General features: G+C 38.6%; 1 protein-coding gene across 1 annotated transcript in view; it reads right to left on the reverse strand.

The window, feature by feature from the left end:
- The window catches only part of LOC132101734 (sucrase-isomaltase, intestinal-like), a 67,912-nt gene that overhangs the window by 43,706 nt on the left and 7,791 nt on the right, over nt 1–16,415 (reverse strand). The window contains exons 8-24 of the mRNA XM_059506911.1: nt 16,279–16,378; nt 15,957–16,069; nt 14,690–14,815; nt 13,759–13,890; nt 13,480–13,596; nt 12,266–12,379; nt 11,552–11,636; nt 11,105–11,222; nt 9,585–9,756; nt 8,633–8,749; nt 8,043–8,197; nt 7,481–7,565; nt 5,615–5,671; nt 1,881–2,005; nt 1,044–1,132; nt 383–432; nt 85–252 (exon numbers count right to left, since the gene is read on the reverse strand). Coding sequence (XP_059362894.1) covers nt 85–252; nt 383–432; nt 1,044–1,132; nt 1,881–2,005; nt 5,615–5,671; nt 7,481–7,565; nt 8,043–8,197; nt 8,633–8,749; nt 9,585–9,756; nt 11,105–11,222; nt 11,552–11,636; nt 12,266–12,379; nt 13,480–13,596; nt 13,759–13,890; nt 14,690–14,815; nt 15,957–16,069; nt 16,279–16,378 — 1,923 coding nt within the window. The remainder of the gene's footprint in view (nt 1–84; nt 253–382; nt 433–1,043; nt 1,133–1,880; nt 2,006–5,614; nt 5,672–7,480; nt 7,566–8,042; nt 8,198–8,632; nt 8,750–9,584; nt 9,757–11,104; nt 11,223–11,551; nt 11,637–12,265; nt 12,380–13,479; nt 13,597–13,758; nt 13,891–14,689; nt 14,816–15,956; nt 16,070–16,278; nt 16,379–16,415) is intronic.

Here is a 16,415-nt window from a genome sequence, read left to right on the forward strand (position 1 = left end):
ATTTATGTCCATTATACCCTGTTCTATTTTAAACATTTTGACTTTGATGGTGAACAGAAAACTAAATATTAAAACTATGATTACCTGCTTGTCATATTGAATCTGGGAGTCAGACAGAGAGATAACAGTGTTGCCGTCTGAAACGGTCACAACAGCAGGAGCTGCAGTCACTCCCAACACCGTGATGTTCTCAAACTTCAAGTTATTTGGATCCCGGTATCCATTGTGGGCAACTTGCATTGACAAAACATCCTGATCCAGCCAAAAAAACAAAAATTAATACAATTATAAAAAAGATTTTTGTAATTGATGGACATGCAGTTTAATGTAATCTAAAAAAACAACAGCAAACAAACAAAAATGTGACTTTATGATGACGTACATTAGCCACGGAAAACTGGTAATGAATGTAATCACCAGATGCAACAGTATCTAATAAACAAACAGAAGGAAAAGTTATGAGAGACCAATCAACCTAAATCAAACAAGGATTATTTGTTTTTTCCAATAAACAGTTGGATAAATCTAAAGATTTCTCCTCAAAAAGACTATTATAAGAGGCAACAACAAGAATGAACCTGTGACCAATTTGAAAGAGTTTCAAGCCAGTGTTGCTTTTTCACTACATCTCACATTCGTTGCTCAAATTCATGTGTTTTTATGCCTTGCAAACTCAAACATTTAGTTTTTCTTTGCACTGTTAATTTATTAAACATTTTGATGTTGCTAATTTTTGGGCTCATCCAAGCTAAATGTTTGTTTCATGAATTTATACCTATCATAAGGTTAAACTATAACTGTTCTTGCAAATTAAAAATATTACTTAAAAAAAAAATCAATTAACTTTTAATGAAATGTAATTAAACATAAAAGGGGAAACATTGAAGGAATTTTAAGCAAAAACCTGAACTTCTGACTCAACCGTTTTTATTTAGAAAAAAACATTCTTGTTATACAGTTGTGTAAAAAGTAGATTTTTGTTTCTGACTGTGAACTGTAAAAGAAAAAAACACGTTTTAATTAATAGCAAGCCCCTAAAATACCTCGAGAGTCTCCGTCATCCCAAAATAGCTCGCCTGACGCAGCCTTGTTGTCATTGAGTGCGACGATCAGTCCCATGGGATGACGCCGGCTGAGGGAACAAACAACTTTCATCACACAAACCTACAACTTTTTACCAGAAACTGAAGAGCAGATAGAAATTGGATCCTTTGAAGTTCAGATGGGATTCTTGTTTGTGAATAATATGTCACAGACACCGTACAGCACACCTGGGTGAATTTTAAATAATTTTTAAGTATCATCCCTACTTTGAATGCTAGCGCACCCTAAAAGATACATTAAAAGATACAGTGCATTGCTGAAGGTGTCTTATAGTCAGAGGGAAATAAAAGCACTATAAAATGAATTGCTATTGCACACAGAGAAATTCAAACAATTTTCCTAACATTAAATAGAAACTCAGGCCTCATGCAGATGAACAGGAATGAGCTGAATGAAAACACTGAACTACCACTGACAGGATTAATAAACAACCAATAAATGTCTGAAACACAGACGCAGGTGCGCAAAAAGCACAACACCATAAATATTTATCCGTTCTCAATATTACACACTAAATTTGAAATCTTAAATGTTATAGTGATGTGCAGAACCAAGTACTGAATGGCTGTCATATTCATATACTGTGGTAATTCAAAGAATCCTGCGGTATTTGTACAAAATACTATAATACAATAAGATGCATGATGCATTAGATGTGTTTAATGGTTGTATTTTCATGTATAGGCTTTAGTGACAGAGCAGTAGTTTAATATGAGCATTTTTTAATCATTTAAGGCTATATATAGGTTTTGTTTTATTATTTTTTTTTTTTGTACCTGTATGTAGTGGTGACATCTGGTCTCTGTACAGGCAGAATGCCTCCACCTCTCAGATGCAAACCAATTTTATCTTCTGGCAGGAGCATTTGAATTGTTGCTTTGCGATCTGTAATCTTTACCCCCTATTAGACAAACCACAAATCACATTGTAAACATATTGCATAATACATTATTGTTTAAGAGTTTTTGTATTGATTCAAATGTAAATATATGTAATATAAAATATAAAGTTTTGATATGAATATATTTTATTTAACAGATTGGATTGCTGGATTTAGGAACAGAGTCATAGTTTCTACCAAACTATAAACTTACTACAACAAAACATTGGTATAAAGAAAATGTAATTGTCACACACCTGGACTCATTTTGTGTGTTTTTGCCCCTGTGACCCAGTTTCTGTCTTCCGTGTTCGGTTTGATTAGTTCCCAGGTGTGTCTATTCTATTTCCGCATGTGTTCCATGTCCCTGTTAATTTAGTCATTTCATCCACCTGTGTTTTCCCTATTATCCATTGTATAAAAGCCTTGTCCTTTCAGTTCTGTTTTGTCAGGTCTACTCGTCTACTTGTTACTCGTCTACCTGTTTTACTTGTCAACTTGTCTACTTGTCCGCTTGTTACCTGTTACTTGCCACTTGCCACTTGCCACCTGTTATTTGCTACCTACCTTGCCTATGTTTGATTTAATAAATCCTTGTTTCGTTTATCCCTCGGCTCCGTGTTCCTTCCAGCAGCGTAAGCCGTGAGAGAAGACCCGACCTAAAAAGTTAAAAACTGCGTGTTTTCCCTCCGTTTTGTTTTCCGTTTTTTCACAGTCTTTTTCTTTCCGTAGTGTGTCATGGATCCCCTCTATCGCCCCGAATACCTCCTCCTCCTGCTGGAGCAGGAGGGACTTTCTCTCGAGGACCATACTAGACGGTTTCTCTGGCTAGCTAATGCCACCAGCTACCTGGACCACGCGCTCTGCACCTTTTATCACGCCAGCCTGAACTCCAGGTGCAGAGCGTTGTCGCCCGAAGATGGTCCTCGGGAGGATTTTGCCGCATTCATAGAGTGGAATCTGGTGAGAAATGGGTCACCTCTCACGGTCGGCCCAATGGAGGATCTCGCCAGGTCCACTCTGGACCCAGAGCCCAGCCTACAATCTCCCCACGGTACGCGGCATAAGCCCGAGCCCACCGATGACGGAGAGCCAGAGAGCAACCCGTCAGACCAGGTGCGAGAGCCGGCGACACTGCCCACCACGAGGGAGCAAAATGTGGAGCGCCAAATGGGTCAAAATGAGGGGGTTTCCAATTCACCTATGCCAGATCCTCTGTTAAGCCCAGGACGGGCTCCTGATCTTACGTTAAGCCCAGGACGGGCTCCTGATCCTCCTTTAAGCCCAGGACGGGCTCCTGATCCTCCTTTAAGCCCAGGACGGGCTCCTGATCCTCCGTTAAGCCCAGGACGGGCTCCTGTTCCCCCGTTAAGCCCAGGACGGGCTCCTGTTCCCCCGTTAAGCCCAGGACGGGCTCCTGTTCCCCCGTTAAGCCCAGGACGGGCTCCTGATTCTCTGTTAAGCCCAGGACGGGCTCCTGTTCCCCCGTTAAGCCCAGGACGGGCTCCTGATCCTCTGTTAAGCCCAGGACGGGCTCCTGATCCCCCGTTAAGCCCAGGACGGGCCCCTGATCCCCCGTTAAGCCCAGGACGGGCTCCTGATCCCCTGTTAAGCCCAGGACGGGCTCCTGAACCCCCGTTAAGCCCAGGACGGGCTCCTGATCCTCCGTTAAGCCCAGGACGGGCTCCTGATCCTCCGTTAAGCCCAGGAAGGGCTCCAGCCCCAGAGCTTACTCCAATGCCTGCTCCTCCAAAATTCCCACCCTCCCACCCACTCCTGCCTCCTCCTCCGCTGGCGTCTGGCTGCCCCTCTGCTCGCCCTCAGCCTACCATCATTGTGGTGCGAGCTCAGCGGGACCGCCATCCTCCAGCGACGTCTTGGTCGGCGTCTCCCTCACCTTCGCCTCCAGCCTCTGAGGCCTGGACTCCGCCTCGGCCCGTTGACCCGTCGGCTCCACCATGGCTCCTAGCTCCTTCCTCTCCGCCGTGGCCCGGCAGTCCGCAGGCTCTGCCTGGCTCCCTCGTCCCTCCGGCTCCGCCTTGGTCTGGCGTCGTCCATCCTATGCCTCGGGACTCCACTCCTCCGGCTTCGCCTCATCCCTCCGTCCCTCCGGCTCCGTCAGGCTCCTTCATCCCCTCGGCTACACCTCAGTCCTCGGTCACTCTGGCCTCACCGCGGCCTTCCGGATCCACATCGCCGCGTCAGTCACCAGAGCCATCAGTTCCGCCTAGGACCTCCGGCTCCTCCCCGTCACCCTGGCTCTTCGGCTCTCCGTCTCCGCCTCGGGCTCCTCCTCCACTTGCTCCGTTGCCGTGGGTCGAGTCCCTGGAGTCGGTGACCATTCCTCCTCCATGGCTCCTTCCACTGTCGGCCCCACCTTGGGCCGTTATGGCTGTGGCCTGGGTCCTGCTGGGTACCTCCTGCTTCAAATCCTTCCTGTCTCCATCCCTGGCTCCTCCCTCCGTCATCTCCTCCCTGGCTCCTTCCTCTGTAGTCCCTGTCTGCTGGCCCCCTCCTGGGAGGCTGTCCTCCACCGGAACCTCCTCCCAAGTTCCCACCCACGCCTCCCTTTGTTGTTTCTACGGTGCGAGGACGCACCTACCGGGAGGGGGGAGTACTGTCACACACCTGGACTCATTTTGTGTGTTTTTGCCCCTGTGACCCAGTTTCTGTCTTCCGTGTTCGGTTTGATTAGTTCCCAGGTGTGTCTATTCTATTTCCGCATGTGTTCCATGTCCCTGTTAATTTAGTCATTCCATCCACCTGTGTTTTCCCTATTATCCATTGTATAAAAGCCTTGTCCTTTCAGTTCTGTTTTGTCGGGTCTACTCGTCTACTTGTTACTCGTCTACCTGTTTTACTTGTCTACTTGTCTACTTGTCCGCTTGTTACCTGTTACTTGCCACTTGCCACTTGCCACCTGTTATTTGCTACCTACCTTGCCTATGTTTGATTTAATAAATCCTTGTTTCGTTTATCCCTCGGCTCCGTGTTCCTTCCAGCAGCGTAAGCCGTGACAGTAATAAAATTACATAAAGTGACAAAGATATTCTGAAAGCTTCTTACACTGTTTGACAGAGATCCCATAATAATTTACACTCATATTATCAAGTTGTCGCTATGTTTTAGTAGTAACAGAGCTTAACAAAGATTTACTTTCAGTATGTTTTTCACCTCACACACTGTATGCATTACCCATCTCTAGCTCGAGACCCCTCACAACCTCTCTCTGTCTGTGTGACTAGGTCAATGCCGAGATGACGAGACAGACACTGTGTCTCTGCTCTTTCTACAAGTCATTTCAGATCCAATCAGGTTCTTCGTGTTGCTCCTCTCCATCACACTCTGTCTCGCCCTGCCAGGGCCCTGATTCGCCAATCACGACTTCTGTAATCAACCCGTTCTGAGACGCGCAACACACAGACGCAAGGGACCGATCCTATCAGTGATCTGATCGGTGCTAGTTAATCTGGCTCTTACAGCACTAACCAGACTCTAGAGATGCGTAAGTGAAAGCCTCTGCCTCACACTCACAATAGGAACAAGAAGACAATGGTTTCAAGCTGATTTTAAAGGCATAATTCACCCACAAATTAACATTTACATTAACATGCCAGAGGATGGTCTTACCGTTTCAAAGTTGTACCAGATGGCATCTGGGATATAGGCCTCCACAAATTCAACTCCCTGAAACAATAATAAACACAGAAAAATCAGCTGTACATACAGATAGACATTATGTTGATGGTTTGATCATTTGCATTATCCATTAATCTAATGGGCAGAGGTTTGGTCTTCCTGTCATGGTTTTTCAAGCTTCAGAAAGAGCGAGATATCGGAGAGTAAGAAGTTGACAGAAAGCGAAGCAGCAAACGAACCAAAAGAAAAGAGGATTCATTCCTGTGCCTGAGGGAAAACCCACTGTACACTTCAGATGGTGGCACTCAAGTATGATATTCATATCAAGCTGAAAGCACTGTGCACCGAAGACCTGACCATGAGTGACTTTAAGATAACAAAAGTGTGTGTTAAAAAAAATAAATTCAAATGCATAGTTAAACTCTAAAATCTGATTGACTGAGCCAAGTTTGAAGTTCTAAATACAAACATATAAGAAGTATAATCATTGGTTAATAAATATATTACTAGTTTCTGTACATGGGTTTGTTATATTTGTTATAAATTATCAAACAACACACAGGGATGTTTCTTGTGCTTGTTTTAACTTAATTCTAGGGATAACATAAAATAAAAATAAATAAAAAATAAAATAAAATAAACATATACTCTACTGTTCAAATGTTTTATTTTTTTTTAAAGAAGTCACTCTTTATTCACATGATACTTCAGAAATCATTCTAAATGCTGATTTGCTGCTCAAAAATTTGCTTATTTTTATTATCAGTTGCTGAAAACATTTGTACCACCTAATATTTTGCAGAAAACATATGAATTGAAAGTTCAAAAGAACAATATTTATACCTGTACGAACAATAATTATTTTGTAAATAAATGCTTTTACTGTCCTTTTTGATTAACTGAATGTATCTTTTTATGCATGTATTATTATTATTATTATTATTATTAAATCACACCAACCCCAAAATTTTGCACGATAATGTATAGGAAAATACAGATAATAAGTCTTATATTTTTTAGAATGAGTAAAACTGGCCTTAAATATATAAAGACTGTTCTGTCATTCTCAAAGCCACAGACCTTCACACAGTGGTGGCTTCTCCCTCTTTGAAGCTCACCAACATACTTGACTCTTTAATTGAGAGCACGCAATGATTAAGAACATTTGAGCACTTAAAAAAGATGGCTAAGACGACAAAAAAATCTGAAGGTGGGAATAGATTTCCCTACTCAAAACCCATGTTGAGAAGATCAAAGTTCAACTGATCTGCAAGTTAGATGTCGGGTGTCATTAAATTAATGCTTGCAAGATGAAAAACAACAGCAGTTTTTCTTCCCTGCAACTTGTTATAGCACCTTACAACTTTTTTCGTTCCACATGGTCCAGTAATTATCATAATCTTTTATGCAGCTGATGCATATGGATTTTGCCGCTGATTAAAGTGTTTACATCACATGCGCTCTCTGAAGATTTGAAAAACCCCAAAGCAGGCATCTTTTGACGTATGTGCATCAAACTTTCTCAAAACGGGCCTTTTGCCATGATCTCATGGGAAGCTCTTTGAACATGAAGAGTCTGTTTCAGTCACATTCTTGATAAAATGCATGAAGCCACATTAGACTCTTCAAACAATTCATCACACATTTTCACATGGCCGCAATCTATATTCAGTTCTAATTTCTTCATAATGAGGTCGACGATCTCATTAGAAAGAGAGAAAAGGAGGCGATGGAAATGAAAAGAGAGAGAAAAAGTCCCATCTTCCTCACATTTTTCCCAGAGCAGGTCATCCACATGGGATTACAGGAAGTCATATAACAGTATGTGTGTGTGTGTGTGTGTGTGTGTGTGCTCACAGGATCCAGCACAGGTGTGATGAGAAGATGTGCTCCCCACATGAACTGTTTGTGCACTGCCCAGGTTTCACTGTCAGAATAGAACCTGCAGAGCGAGAAACAGTTTTTAAGTTGTTCCTGACATCTGAATTTGAAACATGCAAAAACAAGACAAAAACAATAAATGAAACAAACAAAACAAAACATGCCAAAACAAGACAAAAAAAATCACATAAAATAAACAAACAAAACAAAGGAAACAAACAAAACAAAACAACAAAAAATGCCAAGACAAGACAAAAAAAAAACAATCAATCAAATAAACAAAAAAAAACACAGAACATGACAAAACAAGACAAAAAAAAAATCTGTGTCACATGATCCTTCCAAAATCATTCTAATATGCTGATTTGCTGCTTAAAAAACATTACTTATAATTATTATTGTAATTATAATTAATAAGTATAATTATATATATAAAAAATTATAATTATAATTATGTTAAAATAAGTTGTGCTGCTTCAAATTTTATGGAAACTGTAATATTTTCTTTAGGATTCTTTGCATGTGCGTACAAACTCACTCATGCATCATGGGACGCACTACGGTCTCTCCGTTAACATGGGCCTTGTAGAACAGAGTGTAGAGGTACGGCAAGAGCATGTATCTAATGTTCAGGTAATGCCTGGAGGTGTTCACCACGAGAGAGTCAAAGCCGTATGCTGCAGGGTCCTGGTCCTGTTAGAGAGGGACATAAAACCAGTCAGGGGGAGTAAGCTGAAGAGCAAAGAGAGAAATGGATTTTACTGTGTGGATACTGATAATATGTTCATCATGGCGGAGAGCCATCGGTCGCAGAGACAGCCGTGGAATGATTACTCTCCAACTAAAAGGTCAAATCTTATTCATCTAATTTCACCAAGAATATAATTTTCCATTCATCCTCATTTGCCCTCTCAAACTCTCGCTCCGGAGTTCTGATTGCTTCTCTCACGCCAATCTCACAATAATGATTAGAGAAATAAATCTTCTACAAATAGCATTTAAAGAGAGAGGACACGTTTGTAATTCAGAGCCTTGCCATTGGGCTAGAAACCAGTAGCACAGATGTTTGAAGAGGATGATGCTTCGTACACCTTGAGATATTTATGAGTATTTAAGGGCGATACGTACCGCATAACCTTGTGCGTTGTGGTTACGGCTGAAGGGGTAGAACGCGCCCACTTGCATCCAACGTGTGCAAAGCTCCTCCGTCGAGTTGTCAAAGAACCCACAGATATCCGCACCGATCTGCAGAATAACATCATGAGATTCAGTGATTCAGGGAAAAATCACTCCTTATCTCAAACATTTCCCCCCAAATATGCAAGGCACTTAAATGGAGATCAAATGGGCACTCATTATTTTAGATATAAAATCAAAAATGTCTCAGATTGTGCTCATATTTACCAAAATACCAAAATCTGCATTCTGCAATTAAAAAGTATAAAATATGATGTAATTGATAAAAATATGATACATTTTTATTTATAATATTTTATACCTTTTTACTTTTACGAATTATACTTATGACTTATTTGAATCCCTCATGACATTTTCTAAGAAGCATCTAAAACAAAGTTGATACTTGACTGGACCAAACATGAGAATCTACTGATGTTTAAAAGACAATAAAAGATAATAAAAGAAAAAAAAAAGTATTATAATAAAAATAACTTGATTTACCCCAAAATACAGATCACCAAGCATTTTGTGATTTATATTTTAGGGTAAATCAAGTTATTTTTATTATAATACTTTTTTTTTTCTTTTTTTTTTATAACAGCACATATCTGGTGCATATTGCATATTGCAGCAATAAATGTTTACATCGTCCATCCCATGATAAATTCATTGGATCTGACTGTTGAGTCGGTCAGTCAATGTTAACTCAATTCAACCTGAACACGGAGTCTGAATGCCCAATCAATTTCTCATTGCATTTCATGGAAACTCAATCAAAACCAAAAGCTTTCTCCAAACACTTTTCATGTCACTCAGTGGGGCTATTGTGTTATGAAGACTGCTGTCTGCCATTGATTACCCTTGTTGGAAACGACATTTAGTTTGGAGTCAAACCACTTACATAAGGGATTCCGAAGAGGTTAAACTCTAGCATGCCGGGTATCGCCCACTTAATGTCATTCCAGTTGGCACCGTTGTCTCCCAACCAGTGCCCAGAGTATTTGCCCACCCCAGGGAAGGAGGAGCGGGTGAAGACCATGGAACGGCTCGTCCCAAACGTTGCTTTTGACGCCCTGGAATCAGAAACACAATATTTGATGCATCGGGAGTATTGGCACCACAATATAACAAAGACACAACGCCGTTGGGTGGCCTAGGAATGCACAAAGATGACAAACACACAGGCAGGAGTTAAATGTGGGAGTTAAGCAGAATGAGAGAGGGGGCGTAGAGGAAGGAGAGTGGAACAAATCAATGATGTAGAAATTACAAGATGAGTAAAACAAATTTCTTGCTGAAAATGAAAACAGGGGAAAAAAGAACAAGCACAATACTTGTAATAACTCTCTTCGCCCCCTTTGAGGAAAACATCCTGCCATATGACACAACTGGCCATACTTTAGTGAAACACTGATTCACGGGTGACGCTGCTTGAGTCACCAATGCTGTGACTGACTCATACCTGTCGTGTGCTGTCCCTCATTCATCAAATACATCAATTCTAAACTGTTTAAGTTTGTCTTTTTAATCATCTACTGCATGCACAAAGAAAAAATAAAAAAATAAAAAAAATTTTGCATTCAACTGACTTCATTTATTATTATTGTTATTTTATAACTTTTTTTTAGAAATTCTTTAGAAATTAAAATAAATTGCTGAATAATAATAATAATAATAATAATAATAATAATAATAATAATAATAATAATAATAATAATAATAATCTTGTTATTAGAATAAAAATAATAATAATTATTATTATTAAGATTGAAAATGATTATAAATTATTATAAAAATTATAAATGATAATTTATATTCATACATATAATATTTAACTTTGAATTAAATGTGAAGTAAATACTAAAAAGAAAGGAATAGGTGTTTAAGAATGGATAATACAAAAACAAATGAAAACATTACATAACTCTCTAGTGCATCTCGAAGCTCATATCACAGTGCTTCAAAGTAAAAATATGCATCCTGAAGTAGAAAAGAAAAGAAAAGAAAAATGACCTCAAGGATGTAGTCTGACCTAGATCCTTTTATTGGTTTATTAAAAACAATCCATGCATTATTAACCATGTATTTTTCAACTTAAATAAATCAGGTGCTTGCAAAATGGAGAAAATAAGTTTGTAATCCGGAGGCAACATGATGCAATAGAGGGCTAAAGAGAATTTAATAAAAAGTACTTTAATATATGTAGATATACACGAACATTCACAACATTCTTCAGCCAACCAGATCACTATCAAATTATTCAAAAACATAATTCCAAAATCTTCATGATTATGATGTCACAACCATGAGCACATTAACATTTGACTATCCATCTGCAGTAATCATTCTGACTTGAAAGCAGCATCTGTCAATCATAACAGAGATCATTTGCATACAAAACGCGGAAAAACCAACACTTACTTGTCAGTGGCCAGGACCATAGAGTACCCATACAGACTGTGGACATCATAGTGGTTCCCCCATTTGTGTTTAGCATCCATGCATAAAGTCTTACTGTACATCAGGTCATCGAGGATACCTGTATAGTTGAATAGAAATGATGAGGACGGGCGTCTTCTCTACAAAGGTGACGCTAAATGACAAGGATCTTAATGGGTTGTACTGTCTTTTGTCGCATCTACTGATCGCATCGCTCGCATCCAGTGTAATGTTAGATGCGGCGTTAAATTAGGTTAAATCATAATGGAAATGTGATTGAGTGAATAATGTCATCACGACATAACTAATACTAACAATATGTGTTTGAAAAAAATAAAATAATTGTCCTCTGCCTTTTCTTGGGTGCATTTTAACCCAGACCGCTAAAGAGAAAGTATACATCTATCTGTAGATGCATTTGAGACTCACTTGGGGTGAATGGAGGATAGTTGAGTTTGTTATCAGCGCAGCCTTTAATGCCTCCCTTCACAAAATTGGCCACCTCATTCATGTCCTTAGAAATAAAACAGCAATTAGTTCAGTGCTCCCTAATTCAGGCGGCTAATTGTCTCAAGATGAAACCAAAACCCTTTAGGAAGGCTTTAAAGTCAACATGAAATGGCATCCACAACCATTTACTTTCATAAAATGATGCACTTCTGAATTGGAATCATAGGGCTGGACTTGATTTTATCAATCAAGAAATGATTGGATGGTGTAAAATAAGTTTTTTCTTTGACAGTAGTGCTTGATTGTAATATTTGTAACATACATATTGTGTAAAGCTGCTTTGAAACAATATGTACTGTGAAAGTATACAAATGAACTTGAATATAATCAAATCGAATAGGAGACTGATGAATTGCTGCTGTTAGCAAGGTCGATTTTGATTTCAGCTTGACTTAAAAGCTTTTGCGCTTTATATTGTATTCTAGATCAGATGTTTATAGAGCTTTGCTGTGTTCGAATATCATGATTAATACATATCGATGCAGTGACATAAATAGTATTGATTTTGGAGACTAGGAAGTTGGAGATCGGATTCAGAATATTTTTTACAACCTTTCGTGACCTTTACACCAAGACGTAAAATGGTCAGGTTCAATATTTGCTCATGGGTAATGATCTCTGCGGGTTACTTACAATCCAGAGAGCATCATGCTTGACTTGCTTGTGGAACCGGGAAATTTCATCAACCCACCAATCAATGCAAGCCTGGTTAGTGTAATCAGGAAACACAGTTTCCCCTGGCCAGACCTGCAACATGAGATGGGAGAACAACGCTTAATTGTCATGAAAATAGTTTAAACAAAAAACACACACAAATACAAAATGAAATAAATAAATAAGAGATTCACTCACTAACATCACAATTGGTCATAGATGACATTTAGAGCTGCAAAAAGCCCAGCCTGTCTACATGTTTCTTTTTATTTATGGCTTTAAGTTTTTAAGTGAGTTATTTTCTGATCTCACGTGGCTCTGAGCTGCATGAAAGCGTGATATTAAACTCTAATGCAAAATCAATGCAAAAACTGACCTGAAATAAAACCATAAAAAAGCAATTAACATCTGCCTGTGCCTAATCGGCTAAATAATCACAAGTGATATTATCGACATATGATATGTGCCTTATTGCCCTGAGGGGTGACTGACATATGATCTAACTCAAGGTTACAGATGGTAAATTAATGGTCTCTCTCATGGCAAATCACATGGCAACTCCAGCTGTTCTTCATTCATGAAGTTCTTCATTTATGTCTCTTATCTTATTCTGCTTCATTCTAGATTTTATACAGTACAATGCTAATTCCTACACTAAGTCGGTACAATATAACTGTCTCCCAAAACAGCACTGGCCAATTAATAACGTTTAATTGGTAAATTAAATAAATACATGAATAAAAAAGTGAATAGCATTGGGAATTGCAAGGAATGTAATGATTTTGTCTCCAATTCTGATTCAACCCCAGTCTTTCAGCTCTTTTTAGTAAGTAGTACAAATTTTCCATTCCAAAATAACTATTTATACTTATGTCCCTTCTGCTCAAAAAGGCTGCATTTATTTGATCAAAAAATCAGTGTAAATTGATTGAAATACAGAGGTTTTACTGTATCTGATTTACCTCTTCATGCTGTGTATTTCAACTAGAAAAGACAATGCAATGCCATTCACTACGCAAGTTCTACATCAGTGTAAAAATTCAGATGTCCTACAAAAATAACTAAAACCAAACGAATGTAAATCATTTAGTTCAGCATTTTGTTTTGTTTTTTTAACCAGTTCTCAATCCTAAACCCTATTAACAATTAACCAATGTAATGCCAAGATCAGGAGTATCTTCTGAGGATCTTACCTCTCCCAGTAAAGGTGTTTCTCCATCTGGTTCAGTGACCCAAGCCTTAGCTGCATGTCCCCTCTCAAGTGCTTCATAGGGTCCGTTTATCCTTTGACCTGTGGATACGGCAGGATCCTACCAAGAAGAAAAAGTTTTGAGGTGTTTGACTCCACAAAATCTAATTCAGTAAGGGGTGTAAATTTATGACTCAATACTCATCCAAAACTCAGAACTAACTTGGCGACCTATAAAACTCTGGATCTCAGCATAAATGAAGCTGCAATCTCAATGGCTCACCAGTATGACGATGTATTTCTGCCCTTTATCATGCATGTAGTCAGCAAACTGAGGCAGCTCTGCAAATTTCTCCATATCATAGGTGAAGATCTTTTTGTTCTCCATGTAGTCAATATCAGTGTACTGGACATCCTGGAACACAAAATGATGCTGATTCAGCTTTCAGTCATAGTACAAATAACATGAAATCATTTTTTCCACTCTTTGAATATCCTGTCTCACTTTAAAGTCTAATTATGGAAAAATAAAGGGTTGTTTATTGGCATTGATGGTTCCATGAAGAACTTTTAACATTCCGTTGCACAAAAGTATAAAATTTTCTTAAAATGTTATTTAGGCTAAGAAAAATAATGATTCTTTTAAGAACTAATTAGTTCTTGAAAGGCCTTTGAGGAACAAAAAATGGCTCTTCTATGGCATTGCTACGAAAACCAGCTTTTGGAATCTTTATTTTTAAAGGCATAAACAGGTTGTTAATGTTTGTTTCACTGCAGTCTTGTCCTTTAGAATCAGCACCTTCAGCCTTTACGATGGAAATTGCCTCTTTTGCATGCTGACATTGTAGATTCACTCTTGTCTGTTTTGATTTTTCTGGAAGGCTTGACATCAACTATCAGCAGATGGTGAGTTTCTCCTGCCAGTAATTTTCTAATGCTAATCAGGCGGAGATGCAATATCCTGACATGCTAATGTCCTCTTTGTTCGAATTATATCAAACATTGAGCTTCAGTCCATCTTTTGGCAATTAGAGCCTCACCATAAGGTGCTAAACGCCTCTAACTGTGTGTATAGGTGAAATGCACATATGTGCAGTCATTATTCATGAATCGCTAGGCTTGGTTCCATGTTCTGGATTGTGGCTTTGAAGTACTGGGTGGAATCAAGTTTTATAGAACAAAGCGAGGACCCTCCTTCTGTTCCTGGCACTTACATACGGAAGGCCGGCCTGTCGATTTCTCTCCACGACTTTCTTCACCTCCTCCAGGCTGCCGTAGTCCCAGCGAGAGAGCTGGAAGCCCAGAGACCAGTACGGAGGGATGAAAGGCCTGCCAATCAGCTGGAGACACATAAAGCAGTTTTAAACACGCTGAACATCACAGGGCTCCCCTCAGGCTTATCTGAAAGCCTCATTTAGGCCTTTATGATTTTGTTTCAACTTTCGGCAAGAGCTAATGGCAATTAGCATTGATAAAGTTTTGTTCATGGCATGATCCTCATCACCTTGTCAGCAATTTTTTCAATAATGACCGACTAACTGCTTATTATGGCAACTAACTAATAAATAAATAAATACATATATTAACTATATATCTATGTATAATTTATATATTTGTTATTAATTTAAATGTAAATTTTTATTTTTAGTTATTTCAGATCTAGAAATTATGTATTGGCAACTAGCTGCCTCCTATTTCGTTTCACATTTAAAGTCCTTTATTATGGTTTTAGTTTTTAGCTTAGTTTTTGTGCACAACAATAACTTGAAATTGAAAGCAAATATTGATGTGATTTGAAAATTTTAAATGAAATATGATTTTGAATAGGACAATAGTCACTTAACGCAGTTTGTTGAGAGTTGTGTAATAAATTATCATATAATATTTTATGATTAGAATTGATCATTGTTACAACTTATAATTTAAAATATTTTAGTAATTATTTTACTAAGACATTTGAATGTAAAATGCCACAAGTGACCAGAATCACAAGCAAGCATTTCAGAAGGTTTTTTTTTTTTTGGTCAAAATATTTGACTGAAGAATACTATGACTGACCAATAAAAATATTTATATGTACATAACATTTGTGAGAGAATAAACATCTGACAAATTCCTTTACAAGCTATACATTATATATATGTATATATATATATATATATATATATATATATATATATATATATATATATATATATATATATATATATATATATATATATATTTTTTTTTTTTTTTTTACTACTTTATAAGATTTTAGCTTTAATTCTTTTTGGAAAGTGGAGAAATTACCAGAATGGAATTAAAATGACCCTATTAGATTTTCTCCCATGTACAAGTTTCACCGTGTTCTAGCATGAGTACTATCCATCATGCTGCATCTCTATAGTAAAAATAAATAAATAAAACATTTCTAAAGTGTTTACAACTTTGCCTACAAGTGTCAAAGTGTTTCTATTTCTATCCGCCCGCAAATCTCACTTTCGTGAACTCGTCCACCACTCTTTCCGGTGTTTCTCCAACTAGGATGTAGAAATCCAGAACCCCACCAATAGTCCGGAAGGTTACGGCCGGAGCAGGCTGAACTGTCACTTCTGCACACAGCCATGAACAGACAGATGTAAACAACTTAAATTGCTCTAATTTGCTAACCTTTAACAAAAGCAGCCATTCCAAACCCACAAACACACTATACACTCTGTGCACAGACATCACAAATCATTTTATTAAAGATTATTATGACTTCAGCCAAAGGCAAAGCTCATGATTGTGACCGACAGTGCAAAAGAGAGGGTCTGTTTACCCATAGCATTGCTGTTCATGAGGAAAACACCAAAGGATTGTCCACTTGCATCTTCCAGACATGTGAAATAGGGGTAATGGCCATACAGGTTGTGTGTGCCCTGCAGTAAAAAAAGACATTAAGGTTTGTGACGGTAA

Source organism: Carassius carassius, chromosome 23 (genome assembly GCF_963082965.1).
Source record: "Carassius carassius chromosome 23, fCarCar2.1, whole genome shotgun sequence".
NCBI classification, from domain to species: Eukaryota; Metazoa; Chordata; class Actinopteri; order Cypriniformes; family Cyprinidae; genus Carassius; species Carassius carassius.